Genomic DNA, 17,434 nt, shown 5'->3' on the forward strand with positions numbered 1-17,434 from the left:
TGAGCGTTTTAACACCAGGCCACGGACACTGAACCCACGATCTCTAGGTTATACGTGATCGTTTTACCGCCAGACCACGGAAACTGAACCCGCGATCACTAGGTTATACGTGAGCGTTTTACCGCAAGACCACGGAAATTAAACCCACGATCTCTAGGTTATACGTGAGCGTTTTACCGCCAGACCACGGAAATTAAACCCACGATCTCTAGGTTATACGTGAGCGTTTTACCGCAAGACCACGGAAATTAAACCCACGATCTCTAGGTTATACGTGAGCGTTTTACCGCAAGACCACGGAAATTAAACCCACGATCTCTAGGTTATACGTTAGCGTTTTACCGCCAGACCACGGAAACTAAACCCACGATCTCTAGGTTATACTTTAGCGTTTTACGACCAGACCACGGAAACTGAACCCGCGATCTCTAGGTTATACTTTAGCGTTTTACCGCCAGACCACGGAAACTAAACCCGCGATCTCTAGGTTATACTTTAGCGTTTTACCACCAGGCCACGGAAACTGAACCCGCGATCTCTAGGTTATACTTTAGCGGTTTACCGCCAGACCACGGAAACTGAACCCGCGATCTCTAGGTTATACTTTAGCGTTTTACCGCCAGGCCACGGAAACTGAACCCGCGATCTCTAGGTTATACTTTAGCGTTTTACCGCCAGACCACGGAAACTAAACCCGCGATCTCTAGGTTATACTTTAGCGTTTTACCGCCAGGCCACGGAAACTGAACCCGCGATCTCTAGATTATACGTCAGCGGTTTACCGCCAGACCACGGAAACTAAACCCATGATCTCTAGGTTATACTTTAGCGTTTTACCACCAGACCACGGAAACTAAACCCGCGATCTCTAGGTTATACTTTAGCGTTTTACCACCACACCACGGAAACTGAACCCGCGATCTCTAGGTTATACTTTAGCGTTTTACCGCCAGGCCACGGACACTGAACCCGCGATCTCTAGGTTATACTTAAGCGTTTTACCACCAGACCACGGAAACTGAACCCGCAATCTCTAGGTTATACGTGAGCGTTTTACCACCAGACCACGGACACTGAACCCACGATCTCTAGGTTATACTTTAGCGTTTTACGACCAGGCCACGGACACTGAACCCACGATCTCTAGGTTATACTTTAGCGTTTTACCGCCAGACCACGGAAACTGATCCCGCGATCTCTAGGTTATACTTTAGCGTTTTACCGCCAGACCACGGAAACTGAACCCGCGATCTCTAGGTTATACGTGAGCGTTTTACTGCCAGACCACGGAAACTAAACCCACGATCTCTAGGTTATACGTGAGCGTTTTACCGCCAGACCACGGAAACTGAACCCACGATATCTAGGTTATACGTGAGCGTTTTACCACCAGGCCACGGACACTGAACCCGCGATCTCTAGGTTATACGTGAGCGTTTTACCGCCAGACAACGGAAACTGAACCCGCGATCTCTAGGTTATACGTGAGCGTTTTACCGCCAGACCACGGAAACTAAACCCACGATCTCTAGGTTATACGTGAGCGTTTTACCGCCAGACCATGGAAACTAAACCCACGATCTCTAGGTTATACTTTAGCGTTTTACGACCAGACCACGGAAACTGAACCCGCGATCTCTAGGTTATACTTTAGCGTTTTACCGCCAGACCACGGAAACTAAACCCACGATCTCTAGGTTATACGTTAGCGTTTTACGACCAGGCCACGGAAACTGAACCCACGATCTCTACATTATACTTTAGCGTTTTACCGCCAGACCACGGAAACTGAACCCGCGATCTCTAGGTTATACTTTAGCGTTTTACCGCCAGGCCACGGAAACTGAACCCGCGATCCCTAGGTTATACTTTAGCGTTTTACCACCAGGCCACGGAAACTGAACCCGCGATCTCTAGATTATACTTTAGCGTTTTACGACCAGGCCACGGACACTGAACCCGCGATCTCTAGGTTATACGTGAGCGTTTTACCACCAGACCACGGAAACTGAACCCGCGATCTCTAGGTTATACTAGCGTTTTACCGCCAGACCACGGAAACTAAACCCACGATCTCTAGGTTATACGTGAGCGTTTTACGACCAGACCACGGAAACTAAACCCACGATCTCTAGGTTATACTTTAGCGTTTTACCGCCAGACCACGGAAACTGATCCCGCGATCTCTAGGTTATACTTTAGCGTTTTACCGCCAGACCACGGAAACTGAACCCGCGATCTCTAGGTTATACGTGAGCGTTTTACTGCCAGACCACGGAAACTAAACCCACGATCTCTAGGTTATACGTGAGCGTTTTACCGCCAGACCACGGAAACTGAACCCACGATATCTAGGTTATACGTGAGCGTTTTACCACCAGGCCACGGACACTGAACCCGCGATCTCTAGGTTATACGTGAGCGTTTTACCGCCAGACAACGGAAACTGAACCCGCGATCTCTAGGTTATACGTGAGCGTTTTACCGCCAGACCACGGAAACTAAACCCACGATCTCTAGGTTATACGTGAGCGTTTTACCGCCAGACCATGGAAACTAAACCCACGATCTCTAGGTTATACTTTAGCGTTTTACGACCAGACCACGGAAACTGAACCCGCGATCTCTAGGTTATACTTTAGCGTTTTACCGCCAGACCACGGAAACTAAACCCACGATCTCTAGGTTATACGTTAGCGTTTTACGACCAGGCCACGGAAACTGAACCCACGATCTCTACATTATACTTTAGCGTTTTACCGCCAGACCACGGAAACTGAACCCGCGATCTCTAGGTTATACTTTAGCGTTTTACCGCCAGGCCACGGAAACTGAACCCGCGATCCCTAGGTTATACTTTAGCGTTTTACCACCAGGCCACGGAAACTGAACCCGCGATCTCTAGATTATACTTTAGCGTTTTACGACCAGGCCACGGACACTGAACCCGCGATCTCTAGGTTATACGTGAGCGTTTTACCACCAGACCACGGAAACTGAACCCGCGATCTCTAGGTTATACTAGCGTTTTACCGCCAGACCACGGAAACTAAACCCACGATCTCTAGGTTATACGTGAGCGTTTTACGACCAGACCACGGAAACTAAACCCACGATCTCTAGGTTATACTTTAGCGTTTTACGACCAGACCACGGAAACTGAACCCGCGATCTCTAGGTTATACTTCAGCGTTTTACCGCCAGGCCACGGAAACTGAACCCACGATCTCTAGGTTATACGTGAGCGTTTTACCACCAGACCACGGAAACTGAACCCGCGATCTCTAGGTTATACTTCAGCGTTTTACCGCCAGGGCACGGAAACTGAACCCACGATCTCTAGGTTATACGTGAGCGTTTTACCACCAGACCATGGAAACTGAACCCACAATCTCTAGGTTATACTTTAGCGTTTTACCACCAGACCACGGAAACTGAACCCGCGATCTCTAGGTTATACTTTAGCGTTTTACCGCCAGGCCACGGAAACTGAACCCGCGATCTCTAGGTTATACTTTAGCGTTTTACCGCCAGACCACGGAAACTGAACCAGCGATCTCTAGGTTATACTTTAGCGTTTTACCACCAGGCCACGGAAACTGAACCCGCGATCTCTAGGTTATACTTTAGCGTTTTACGACCAGACCACGGAAACTAAACCCGCGATCTCTAGGTTATACGTCAGCGGTTTACCGCCAGACCACGGAAACTGAACCCGCGATCTCTAGGTTATACTTTAGCGTTTTACGACCAGACCACGGAAACTGAACCCGCGATCTCTAGGTTATACTTTAGCGTTTTACGACCAGACCACGGAAACTGAACCCGCGATCTCTAGGTTATACGTCAGCGGTTTACCACCAGACCACGGAAACTGAACCCGCGATCTCTAGGTTATACTTTAGCGTTTTACGACCAGACCACGGAAACTGAACCCGCGATCTCTAGGTTATACGTCAGCGGTTTACCGCCAGACCACGGAAACTAAACCCGCGATCTCTAGGTTATACTTTAGCGATTTACCACCAGACCACGGAAACTGAACCCGCGATCTCTAGGTTATACGTGAGCGTTTTACCGCCAGACCACGGAAACTGAACCCGCGATCTCTAGGTTATACTTTAGCGTTTTACGACCAGACCACGGAAACTGAACCCGCGATCTCTAGGTTATACGTGAGCGTTTTACCGCCAGACCACGGAAACTAAACCCGCGATCTCTAGGTTATACTTTAGCGTTTTACCACCAGGCCACGGAAACTAAACCCACGATCTCTAGGTTATACGTCAGCGGTTTACCGCCAGACCACGGAAACTGAACCCGCGATCTCTAGGTTATACGTCAGCGGTTTACCGCCAGACCACGGAAACTAAACCCGCGATCTCTAGGTTATACTTTAGCGTTTTACCACCAGGCCACGGAAACTAAACCCACGATCTCTAGGTTATACGTGAGCGTTTTACCGCCAGACCACGGAAACTAAACCCGCGATCTCTAGGTTATACTTTAGCGTTTTACCACCAGGCCACGGAAACTGAACCCATGATCTCTAGGTTATACGTCAGCGGTTTACCGCCAGACCACGGAAACTGAACCCGCGATCTCTAGGTTATACGTTAGCGTTTTACCACCAGACCACGGAAACTAAACCCGCGATCTCTAGGTTATACTTTAGCGTTTTACCACCACACCACGGAAACTGAACCCGCGATCTCTAGGTTATACGTGAGCGTTTTACCGCAAGACCACGGAAACTAAACCCGCGATCTCTAGGTTATACTTTAGCGTTTTACCACCAGACCACGGAAACTGAACCCACGATCTCTAGGTTATACGTGAGCGTTTTACCGCCAGACCACGGAAACTAAACCCGCGATCTCTAGGTTATACTTTAGCGTTTTACCACCAGGCCACGGAAACTGAACCCACGATCTCTAGGTTATACGTCAGCGGTTTACCGCCAGACCACGGAAACTGAACCCGCGATCTCTAGGTTATACGTCAGCGGTTTACCGCCAGACCACGGAAACTAAACCCGCGATCTCTAGGTTATACTTTAGCGTTTTACGACCAGACCACGGAAACTGAACCAGCGATCTCTAGTTTATACTTTAGCGTTTTACCAACAGGCCACGAAGATGAAACCCGCGATCTCTAGGTTATACGTCAGCGGTTTACCACCAGACCACGGAGACTGAACCCGCGATCTCTAGGTTATACGTCAGCGGTTTACCACCAGGCCACGGACACTGAACCCGCGATCTCTAGGTTATACTTTAGCGTTTTACGACCAGACCACGGAAACTGAACCCGCGATCTCTAGTTTATACTTAAGCGTTTTACGACCAGACCACGGAAACTGAACCCGCGATCTCTAGTTTATACTTAAGCGTTTTACGACCAGTCCACGGAAACTGAACCCGCGATCTCTAGGTTATACGTGAGCGTTTTACCGCCAGACCACGGAAACTAAACCCACGATCTCTAGGTTATACGTGAGCGTTTTACCGCCAGACCACGGAAACTGAACCCGCGATCTCAAGGTTATACGTGAGCGTTTTACCGCCAGACCACGGAAACTAAACTCACGATTTCTAGGTTATACTTAAGCGTTTTACCGCCAGACCACGGAAACTGAACCCGCGATCTCTAGTTTATACTTTAGCGTTTTACCACCAGGCCACGGACACTGAACCCGCGATCTCTAGGTTATACGTCAGCGGTTTACCACCAGGCCACAGACACTGAACCCGCGATCTCTAGGTTATACGTCAGCGGTTTACCACCAGGCCACGGACACTGAACCCGCGATCTCTAGATTATACGTCAGTGGTTTAACACCAGGCCACGGAGACTGAACCCGCGATCTCTAGACTATACGTCAGCGGTTAAACACCAGGCCACGGACACTGAACCCGCGATCTCTAGACTATACGTGAACCCGCGATCTCTAGGCTATACGTTAGCGGTTTACCACCAGACCACAGAGGCTGAACCCGAGATCTCTAGGTTATACGTCAGCGGTTCACCAACAGGCCACGGACACTGAACCCGCGATCTCTAGATTATACGTGAACCCGCGATCTCTATGCTATACGTTAGCGGTTTACCACCAGACCACGGAGCCTGAACCCGCGATCTCTAGGTTATACGTCAGCGGTTTAGCACCAGTCCACGGAGGCTGAACCCGCGATCTCTAGATTATACTGAACCCGTGATTTCTAGGTTATACCTTAGCGGTTTACCACCAGGCCAAAGAGACCGCAATTATACAACAATGGTTAACCACTAGTCCACGGAGGCTGACACGTTATATCAAAAGCAAAATAAAATAAAAGCAGTACAATGTATTTCAAAATGCACGTTTTAACTTATTACTGAAAGCACGCTAAAACATAATAATTTTAGATTAATAGCGGGAATGTCAATATGAAAAAGAAGCTGCAATATCAAATAAATTATGCTTTAAGTCACATCACCTACCTTAAACAGGATACATAAAAACTATTGTAAAATATCGCTTTATTTTAAAACTAGAGCTATCACTGAAGGTGATTAATACCCCCGAACGCCGCCTCTCATTATGATTTATCATTGTATGAAGTTTTATGAAATTCCATCTAGTAGTTTTCAAGTTAATGTCCGGACAAAAGTTTGACAAAAAACACAGAAAAAGGCAATTACTCTGTAATTTACTAAAATAGTGTAATGATTCATGTACACTGAACTCCTTCTCATTGTGCTGTACCACTGTATAAAGTTTTATTACATTCTATCGGGTAGTTTTCAAGTTATGCTCTGGACAAGAAAAAAAGTAACAAAGGGCAATAAGTCTGTAATTGACTGAAATATAATTGCGGTTCCTGTACACTGCACTTCCTCTCGTTATGATCTATCACTCTACGAAGTTTTATTAAATTCCATCCAAAAGTTTTCAAGTTATGCTCCGGACAAGAAAAAGTAACAAAGGGCAGTAACTCTGCAATTAGCTGAAATAGAATTGCGGTTCCTGTACACTACACTCCCTCTCATTATGATCTATCACTGTATGAAGTTTTATTAAATTCCATCCAATAGTTTTCAAGTGATGCTCTGGACAAGAAAAAGTAACAAAGGGCAGTAACTCTGTAATTAGCTGAAATAGAGTTATGGTTCTTGTGCACTGCAATTCCTCTCATTGTGCTTTACCATTGTATTAAGTTTTAATAAATTCCATCTAGTAGTTTGCAAGTTAATGTCTGGAAAAAATATTTGACAGCCAAAAAAAACAACAAATAAAGGGCAATAACTCAGTAATTAGCTAAAGTAGAGTTATGGTTCTTGGACCCTGCACTTCCTCTCATTGTGCTTTACCATTGTATGAGGTTCCAATGAATTCCATCCAGTACTTTTCAAGTTATACTCCGGACAAGCAAAAGTAACAAAGGGCAATAACTCAGTAATAAGCAAGAATAGAGTGGTGGTTATTGTACACTGCACTTCCTCTCATTATGCTCTATTATTGTATGAAGTTTAATCCAATTCGATCCAGTAGTTTTTAAGTTATGCTCCGGACAAGGTAAATTGCAACGGACCGACCGACAAACCGACGACCGACCACAGGATGACTCCAATATACCCCCTTCAAACTTCGTTTGTCGGGGGTATAATGATATGCTGTTAAAACCAATATATTTTATACATGTGCGACATGCGTGTAAATTGAACTGTAAGCCTTTATCTCATTTAACAAACACCGTGCCCCTTTGAAAGCACAGAGACTATCACAGCTAGAATAAGGGAACACATGGAAATCAAGTGTTAGACACTTATGAACGTTGGATATGATTTAACACCACTCTACCAAGTTTCAAACTACATTAAAACACTTTCATCAAGGAACATTCGGATAAAATTTCATGAAGCTTTGACTACAATTATTATTGCAAAAAATATATCCTAGAGATTTTTCTGATATTTGACCTACTAACCTAGTAACCGTGTTTTGCCCATTTGGTTTAGGTTAAAACCTAGTTTGGGTTTGAAAGTCTTAATCGAGATGTTTTTGAGCATTTTAAAGTTTGGAAGGATGTATCGAAAACTAACTTACCTCCGAAAGGCAGCAGTTTGTGAAAACATTAAAAGAGAAAAGAAAACGAAATATTTTGTTAAAACCCAGTAGCGAATTTGAAAAGCCAACAACATTTATACCATTAAAACTATTGTTTACCCGGCCAACTTTTCGAGTAAGCCCCACACATGAACATGTGTTTATAAGCAATCCTAGTACTTCGTCCTTGTCATAAAGATTACCATCGTCCTCCGCATAATTATTTTTGCCCCCAGTTCGTTGTTAAAAATCCGTATGCATGGTTTGGATACAGATGGTACAGCCTTGAAAGAGACGCCTGTCGTTTTATAATTTATTATATCTCTTATATACATACAAAATTCAGTACAAAATAAACATTATAATAGCAAACAACCTTACAAACTATTAAAACACTTTAATATTAATTCATCGTATACTGCAACAGTAATAATTACTCTTGAACACATTCTTTCAGTGATTTTTGTGTGCATTTTACTGCCTTCTAGGTTTCCCCTTGCGAAAACGTGTCCACTTTTCCCAAAAATTCATAATATTTTCCCATTTCAGTAAACACAGTTTACGTGAATCAGTAAAAAAACAATGAATTTCTTGAAAAATAAACAAGATCTTTGCAAGGCCAGCAATACAGTATATTGTATGCATTAAAAAGTCAATACATGCTTATTTCCTATTACATTATGTATTTTAAGATTTGGTATTTTCCCAAAGTCGGAAAATTTCCCAATTTTGAAGGCACAGGCGGTGAAAAAAACTTCCCCAAAAAATCACTGTCTTTCAATTCCATCTTAAAGAATTGTAAAGTTTATTGTACATCATAAAATATTTTTTTGCACGGTCAACTGTCAAAAATAACCCTTTCAATGCGCGCAAAATACGATTTGACGACAGATATTTTTTTTTAATTTCAATACTCATTTGACTTCATGATCAAAACAAAAAAAGCATATGATGTGTGTACAGATAAAGAATTTATTAGCGATAATTTGTCAACTGGGGGTTATGCATCAAAATTTAAAAAAAGGTTTTCGCATGAACCTATATAGTGCGCCTTTAAAATGACACTCTTGTAGATTAGCAAATACCCCTATTAAAAAATGTTTTCCTGTATTGCAAATTGCATGTTATATCAAAATAAAGTTTCTGCGCCAATCCACTGACCCGAAATGTCTATAATATTATGTTCAAATACTTGATTTTTTGTTGTTGTCGTCTTCAAAAAAGGATTTAGTAACATAATTGGGATAAAAATCGATAAATATGCAGTTGACAATATAATAATACATTATTCTAAATATGATCATGTGACGGCAATACTGTTGGCGACCACATCACATTTGAAACAGCCTATTCCGATCAGTGCGGTGTATGTTTGCCGGAATAGTTGTTTATAGTGTTTCTTAATTTGTATAGTACATGTACACAACACAAAAACAGTTAAATGTATCCATTCCAAGTGCTTCAATGCTGATTTAATGGAGTATATCTTTTGGTGGAAAAATAAGAGTGAGTTTTTTTCTGACATAATTTATGATAGTTACCATGAACGTTGTATCATCCCCCGAAAACATTGTTCAGACAAATGCACAGTAAAATATACGTATGATAAAATATAATGATATTCTATGAAAAATATGTGTCAAAATGGTTCTCTTCTGCGTGATAATACACAGACCTCTGGTTTAGCACTCCTCTCGACTTTGAATCACAAGGCTCAGAATTTACCACCTGAATCAAACTGTGGAGTTTTCGTTCATTAGGTCTATGCCGCTTCACAGTTTTACCATTCTCCCTCTCCGCAATAATTGCACTCAGATTAGCACTTTTGCTGTTCTGCGCATGTCTCTTTCTGTTCGACGCGATGATTGGTCGAACGTCGATGACGTCAGCAGGACCTGACACAAGTTTGTCGGTCTCATCTACATGTCCATTGCTGTCCATTTCTCCCGAGTGTGAATTCTTTATTTCATTTTCCTTTTCCTGGTTAATTCCCTTGAATTTGAACTCACTAACCTTATTTTCAAAACCCATATTTTCATGAACCTTTAAACCTTTTTTGTCAACTTTGTCCATTTTGACGTGATCATTCTGCACTAAGTGATCATCGCTCTCTTCTGGTGCACTCAGTTCGTTTGTACCAAGATTTTCCAAATCTTCCGGGGCCAAAGCTTTTGACTCAAAAGCCAACTCCTTCACCAAAGGCTCACACTTTTCACCAATAACGGATATATTTTCATCATCACCAACAATAATTTGTTTATCTTCATTGTTTCCCGGCTTCAATTCCTTAGAAGCGAGAGTTGGATCAATAAAATCTCCCTTTAGCCAAATATGCTGGGAACCACTTATATAATGTCGGAAATGGCGTAACACGCGGGAACCAATGGAATCATAGGATTCACCCATTACCTGTTAAATATAAATGCAAAGCTTTCACAAAGAAATCATAATCAGAAGGCCATTCGTTATTGAGATATTTTCTTAATTTTCGGAAGCAATTGTATGGAAACAATTTTTTTTTTGATATTTTCACACACAATTTAGCGAGCGTTTTCTATATTCCCTTGTCTTGAACGAACTTTACATAAGCCGGGTCATGTGACCAGCCTATGCCGTTTCCCGCGCCGAACTTGTATAAATGCAGTTGTAGTGTGTGAATACCACCTGATAAATTTCGTCATGAATGCAGTAACTTGCTTCGAATGAAGACTTTAAACAAGGGTAACTTTACTATTTGTTCATTATTTTATATGAAACCTAACGCAAACTACGCCGCTTTCAGAGTCCCATCTTCGGTCTCTTACCAGAGTTTGACTGAAAGTTCGGATTCTTAAAAGACTTCGACAAACCTTTTCACTAAACTGCCGCCTGACGGAGCACTGTCAAAACCTTATTTAGGAAACAGTTTGTCGTAATGTTTGAGAAAACTAAGCACTTTATCAGACTCCTGTAATAGAACGAAGGCGGGGCTCTTTAGGCGGCATAAAATTTCCTTTGTTTCATTTAAAAAGTTGAAGAGAACTAGTATTTATCTTTTTAAGCCTTCATTCGAAGCAAAATGCTGCCATCCGACGTAGCATTTATGACGTAATGTATCACGTGGTATTCACATACGCTGGGTTGGCCCTTTACCTCTATTTCCAATGACACATGCCCGATGACGATGTTTGCCTTGTACAGATTCTTCACGCGTGAAGCGTGCACACCCTTACTGTTGATTGGACCGATCAACTCTAGGTCGAGAGAATCGAGCACCTCCTGTCGCATGGTTACAACATCACTTCCGGAATCAACCATGAATTCTGAAACAAAAATAAAATATTAAGCTTCATACAAGAAGTACAACTATCTTGCCACGCGACAAATGCGTCACTACTACGCATTTATGACCAACAACTGAAATCACTAGCGGATCCAGGAAGGGCACAAGACGCACCACCCACCACCGCCCTAAAATCGCCGACGTTTATCTTTTATTTAATGGTGGATTAAAAAGTAATAAAATACGCCCCCAATGCACCATTTCAGACTAGGAGGGGGTGGGGTGCCTTCACATCCCCTTCCAACACTTAAAACCAAATATATTTCGGTTCTTGGGAAGGGGCGCAAGTCAAAAGGTTACGCCACCTTTAACGTCAAATCCTGAATCCGCCCCTTGAAATCGTACAATCTGATTCTACAAATATTACAACAGTGTCCTCTAAATATATGACGGAACATGGGAGGTTGAACATTTTGAAAACACTACTTGATGCACTTCTAGAGTGCTTCGTTATTCCTGTATTTAATCGGTATACAACTAGAAGGGTATCCATGGCATGTAACAAAAGGTGATCCATGCAACAGAAGGTTCTTACTCAGTGATATATTTGGGAATTATTTTCACCGCCTTTGCCATGCAAATTGGGAAAAAAGTTGACATTTGGATAAGTACAATAGCTAATCTTATGCCAAATATACATGTTTTTACTTTATTATGCATACATAATGCTGCAAAAAGAGTTAGACTTGTCATGATATTATTTATTTTTCAAGAAAACATAGCTTTTTTTATTCATTAACGTAATCTGCATCTATTAAATTGGGTAAAAATATAAAAAAAATAGGAAAATGAACATTTTAGTTGGCATGTGAAAAAAAATCCTTTAAAGGACAGTTAATTGCAGCAAGATAAAATACTGTTACTCAATTGATAGCATGTGGCATTTCCTTAAATGCGTGTGCATTTCAAATACTGGTTAAATTTCATTTTTCACCAATAGGATGCAAAATATCGTAAAGATTACTCTATATTACACTAAGATAATTTCAATTTACGACTAATATCTGCAAATATCTTAATTAAAACGGTTGCCATGAACTTAAAATTTGAGCATTTGTCAGTGATCTTCTAACGTTGGCGTAAACCGGGATAGTTCACTCTACAAATACAGAACTGTTAACTTGACTCCAATTGCTATATACACGTATACACGAGTAGCTTAAGTTTACATATATACACGCTAAACTACAAACTATCGAAAGTCGTATAGCTAATTCGTACCTATATCGACACGATCTCTGGAATCCAGCGTGGACACCACAGTCGCCTCTAACAACAGGAAGTCATATTTGGCATCAAGCAGGCATCGAGGTTTGCCCCACCGCCCATAAGTAACGGCTAGCTCCGGTTTTTGCAAACAAATGACGTCACTACCTGTAGTTTCTTTATTCTCGTTCTCAGGTTCTTGTACTTCCATTTTCGGCACCCTTGTCATGTTATTCTTAGCCAGTTGGCGAACTTAAAAAGAAAATCAGTTGGCTATTTCGTAACATTTCGAAATAAAAATCTGTATAACATTATTTCACAATGGGCAGCCATAATCGACTGATTCCATGACTTGGAATGAAGAAAAGAACATCACATTTGTATATAGTCTCTTATTCATGAGAATCAAGTTGATTCTATCGTAAAGGTAAAGGATTTCAGATCAAATCTGAATGAATTCCGCGCTTATATTTCAATGTCCACGCGCAGATCAAGTGGCATATGTTTTGACTGACAGTATATACGTTATCTTCAATCTCGGGTGGCTTAGATACTGACCGTTTAACAGTTTATTGTTAGATTTGATGGTTAGTCAACCCTACCCAACATATTCAATATGTACATATACATTGCAAGATGCAAAGGTCATAATCGAAATGAAATGGTTGTCTAAAGTAATATATTTGGCATTCTGGCAACGCCTTCCTACCTGCTCGCTCAAGGCGCCTCTTGTGGCCCGGAAGTGTTATCTCCAGCTCGTCATAGAGATCCTCATCGGGCAGCTTGAGGCGCGCGAGGGCGGCAATGTCCGTAAGGTCGCTCTCCATGAAGCTGATGAAGTAGTGGCTCAACCCCGCCGCCTGCAGCCACTCGTGCAACATGTACTTCCGGCTTGGGTGGAAGTGGTGCGCTAAAACAGACACGTGACATGGATAGTGGTGTTATTCTTATGCACCAGTCAATTGTAACCACGGTCCCCAGGTCCGGGGAATAGCGGGGACTTTGACTTTAGGTCAAGCTAATCCCGGGTAAGATGCCCGCCATGCGGGAACAAACTGCTGGTAAAATCCAGGTGCAACCCGGGGACATCCTAGATAAGGCCCATTCCCCGCTATTTTCGGCGCGAAAACAAAACCACTGCATTCACCCCGCACTTCGGAAGGTAAAACACGGCCCATTTCCCCCGCTATCCCCCGGACCTGGGGGCGTGGCAGTTAAAATTGACTGGTGCATAACTATATGTGGCATTATTTGTTTGACGTTCAACCGTTGGTTGACCTTTAAACTAATATGTGACTGTAATTAATATGTGAGCTTTGATGTACGAGAAACTTTGCAAATGCGTCATGTATATGGTTTCGTTGCGAGTTTCAGCGTCAACACAACAAACGCAAATTTCCCTTAAGTATGATACTAATTACAAATCATATGCGTATATTTAGCAAACCCATTGGTTATTTAAAGTTTAACATAGTATGTCCGAAAATGTCGATCTATATACATGATTAGCTCACCAGTGTAGTTAGCTATAAGTTTTCACATGAAGTTCAAATACCTCACATGTCAGGAAACCATTATGGATGCTTATACATTTGGTTAGAAATAAATCCATAAAAACTCATACTTGTCAACAAATGTATTGATTTATTTTGGTCACGGAATGTCCCGGACTACCCCGGATTGAAAAATCCTCCCGGACAATCCCGGAAAACCACGGCAATTTTAAACAGTTTAAAATTTCCGGGTTGGTGTCCCGGACCATGACGGACCATTCAATACTGTCCCGGATAAGCCCGGACCAAACGCGGCTACAACACGGATCTGAGCTCGGATCGGCCAAATTGCAGTGCGGGACGCTTCGGAGCGCTCCGAGAGGTCGGCAAGACTTGGGCTTTATCCTTCCAATCATTCAATTAAACCATTGGCGTCTGAACGCCGCTTTGTCGCTTCCGTAGTTCCATCGACCGGCATGAAAATCCACAGGCATGCAGTGAAAACAAACAAACGACGTCACTCTTAAAAGTGTCCTATCATTTACCTTAATCTCCGATAAACGATTATTGCAAAGTAGTGTAACAAAACTCAACTTAATTATTGATACATCTATTGAACCTTCATCAAACATTCGACATCAATGGAGCCAATTTGATGGGTCGGGTATTGATTGTTTTATCTGAGAGCAGGTCTGTCGTCAATATGGATGTATACTCAACAGCACTAATTTGAAAATAACGACGGCCCAGCTTCATGAACTAATTGAGGAGCAAAAAATCGCAACCCAAAAACGTAAGAACTTGTACGTACAAGGATTAAAGAAGTTGGTGAAAAATCAACTTTAGAATAAGTAGATTCGTTGTAATAATTCTTTATTTTATTTAAACAAAAATAATGAGTGTATAATGTTATATGCCATAAAATATTATCAACGGCATATATATATTGCTCTATACTGTAGTGGCGTAAAAAGGGAGCTAAGGACAATGTAGGTTCTTCAAGAAATGTTAACCCATGTCAAACAAGAGCAGGAACTGGTTAAGCAACTCAACAAAATGAAAAAAAAACAACACTAGAAAACTAATTCAAAATGGGCACCATATAAGGTTTTGTTTTAAACAGATGCCTTTGCATAAATGTATACATTGTCCAATTAACGCCGACTGCATACCTGCTCTTGATAAACGATGCATTTTCCCCACACTGTCAACTTCCTTACACAGTTTTAACTTATGAATAATATAAACCTTGAAACATTGAATAACCTAAAATTTATAAATTCATTACTTCATACCTGTGTAAAGCCATGGGCTATCGATTGGATATAAACATGTAGAGTACAGAACATGTTGATGCTATAACAATTACATGTACTGTAGTACGGATTTATGACGTAGATCCTATCATTATTTAACACGATTAAAAAATACAGTGGCCGTGGATATAACAAAAAGACGCTAACCTGCTTCAAGGATCCTATTCCTGTCATCTGTATCTATTATATACATGGACTTTAAATCGCCTTCAGTCAGGTGAGAAATGTCCCCTTCTTTATCAAAGCCCTTGGCGACAAACATGTCGAAATATTTCCTCATTCCGAGCTTGTCCAAGAATTCTTTTACGCCGTCCTCCATCCTCAGCTTTCATTATCATTTGATTCCTACTTTATCTGTGATATCGCTCACTCTAACCATTAACGATTTTCAATTTTCAGACTTGTCACATTTCCCTCTGTTGACAAACTGAAAGGAGAATCCAACCATGTTTCGATTGGTCTTCAAATAGGAATATCCATACTAAAAATAAATTTCAGACTGGTTGTCTTTATATAAGGGAAAGAAAAACTCGATTGTCGTAGTGGATTACTTACCCATTCATATTGATATCACACTAGGTAAATTTAGGTAAATTGTATACAATTGAATAATGAGTAGGTTTTGAATAATGAAAACAACGAACTCCTCTTCCAATAACCCATACATGTTTATTTGAAGTGTCCATGTCAGTATGGTGAAAACTACTAGAAAATAATATACACATATTAAAATAACCAATTTAAGAAGGGGGGGGGGAGGGGGCAAACCCACTTTGCTTCCATGTTTAGAAGGAATTCCTACCATTCTTCATAACCTGGATCAGCTCTTTAAACGTGTAAATTAAAGCTGCACATACCTGGATGGCGTACTTCCTAAGGTACAACAAGTAGCCCAAACGTAAATATACAAGCAGAGTTCGCTTCCTTTCTTAATTCTGATTTTAAGAATAACGTTTTTAATTCAGCAAGAATGAAATGAAAAGTACAGTGTCGGTTAGAAAACTGATAATATTCTGTTCTTGTTTCCTGTGTCAACTTTTTCTTAAAATATGTCCACAACTGAATCCAGGTACAGTAATTCGAACTTACCTTATTCCAGTAAGGAATCCAAAAGTATGATGGTGTTTACATGACTTGTATGTTTTTGCATAAGCCTGTAGATTAGACGGTTTTTCGATAAAAACTTCAAAACAACTTTCTCTCAAAATTGTTTTCCGAAACTGCATTGGCATTGTCTTTTGTAAAACTATTCGCTGAGTCCAACAATGTACCATTGGCTGTAGCCTAGCAAACATGCAGTACAGCACATTTGTAAAACCCCGTGACACTGTTGCCCGTGAAACACCGAATTCGTATGTCAGGAACATCACTGACAACTAAGATCATAGTCTCATTAGATTCATGATAAACTGTGTCATAACGAGTGAACATGGCAAATGTGGCAGCATGTATATTCGAACAACAACATGATTGTTTCATATGACAACTCTGTCAAGTGGTTAACTTTTTTATCATTTCCTTCAAAATCTTTCTCTACGAAAGTCTCTGCTGAGCTGAGATTCAAGCGCTGATTTTGAGTTCTCGAGGATTTTGAGGCTGATTCTCGAGCTTTATTCCCTCTACGTATTCTTGCCACTGATTTCTGATTGCATTAAAGAGCATGGGGTCTCATGAAATTCATCCAATAGGTCCGTGTCTGTCGAATCAGCTGAGACATTACATGGACAAATTCAAAAGCGCAATTTATACAGTATGTAATTTTATTACCTGTTGCAAACTGGAACATTCTGGTATCTAATCCCAACTGTGTTCTGTCTTCCTGGTGATTGTAACGAGTTTGATTGGAGTTGTGTTGCCATTATGGACCGGCGGTTTCGGTGTAGCACATCCCCTGAGGTTAATGGTAGAAACCCAGTCCGGATTCAGTTGATCATACAGTTCTGCCCTCTTGCCTAAAGAATGAAGACAATTATCAAATATTTTTCTTTGAGTTTCATGTATGAACTTT

General features: G+C 41.5%; 1 protein-coding gene across 1 annotated transcript; it reads right to left on the minus strand.

The window, feature by feature from the left end:
- Positions 1 to 8,388: 8,388 nt before the first annotated feature.
- LOC128243592 (uncharacterized) lies at positions 8,389 to 15,874 on the minus strand. The gene is made up of 5 exons (XM_052961454.1): positions 15,574 to 15,874; positions 13,327 to 13,527; positions 12,633 to 12,869; positions 11,222 to 11,391; positions 8,389 to 10,498 (listed from the first exon to the last, which is right to left on the minus strand). The coding sequence occupies exons 1-5, from the start codon at positions 15,743 to 15,745 to the stop codon at positions 9,713 to 9,715; spliced, it is 1,566 nt and encodes a 521-aa protein (XP_052817414.1). The 5' UTR covers positions 15,746 to 15,874; the 3' UTR covers positions 8,389 to 9,712.
- Positions 15,875 to 17,434: the final 1,560 nt, after the last annotated feature.

This window comes from Mya arenaria, chromosome 8 (assembly GCF_026914265.1).
Source record: "Mya arenaria isolate MELC-2E11 chromosome 8, ASM2691426v1".
Classification (NCBI taxonomy): domain Eukaryota; kingdom Metazoa; phylum Mollusca; class Bivalvia; order Myida; family Myidae; genus Mya; species Mya arenaria.

Bases quoted from the DNA above. Each gene is read 5' to 3' on its own strand.
- LOC128243592 (XM_052961454.1), bottom strand. From the start codon at position 15,745: ATGGAGGACGGCGTAAAAGAATTCTTGGACAAGCTCGGAATGAGGAAA. The intron at 11,392-12,632 runs GTACGAATTAGC...TTTTTGTTTCAG, and splicing joins CAGAGATCGTGTCGATATAG to AATTCATGGTTGATTCCGGA. The intron at 10,499-11,221 runs GTAAAGGGCCAA...TATATTTAACAG, and splicing joins ATGTGTCATTGGAAATAGAG to GTAATGGGTGAATCCTATGA.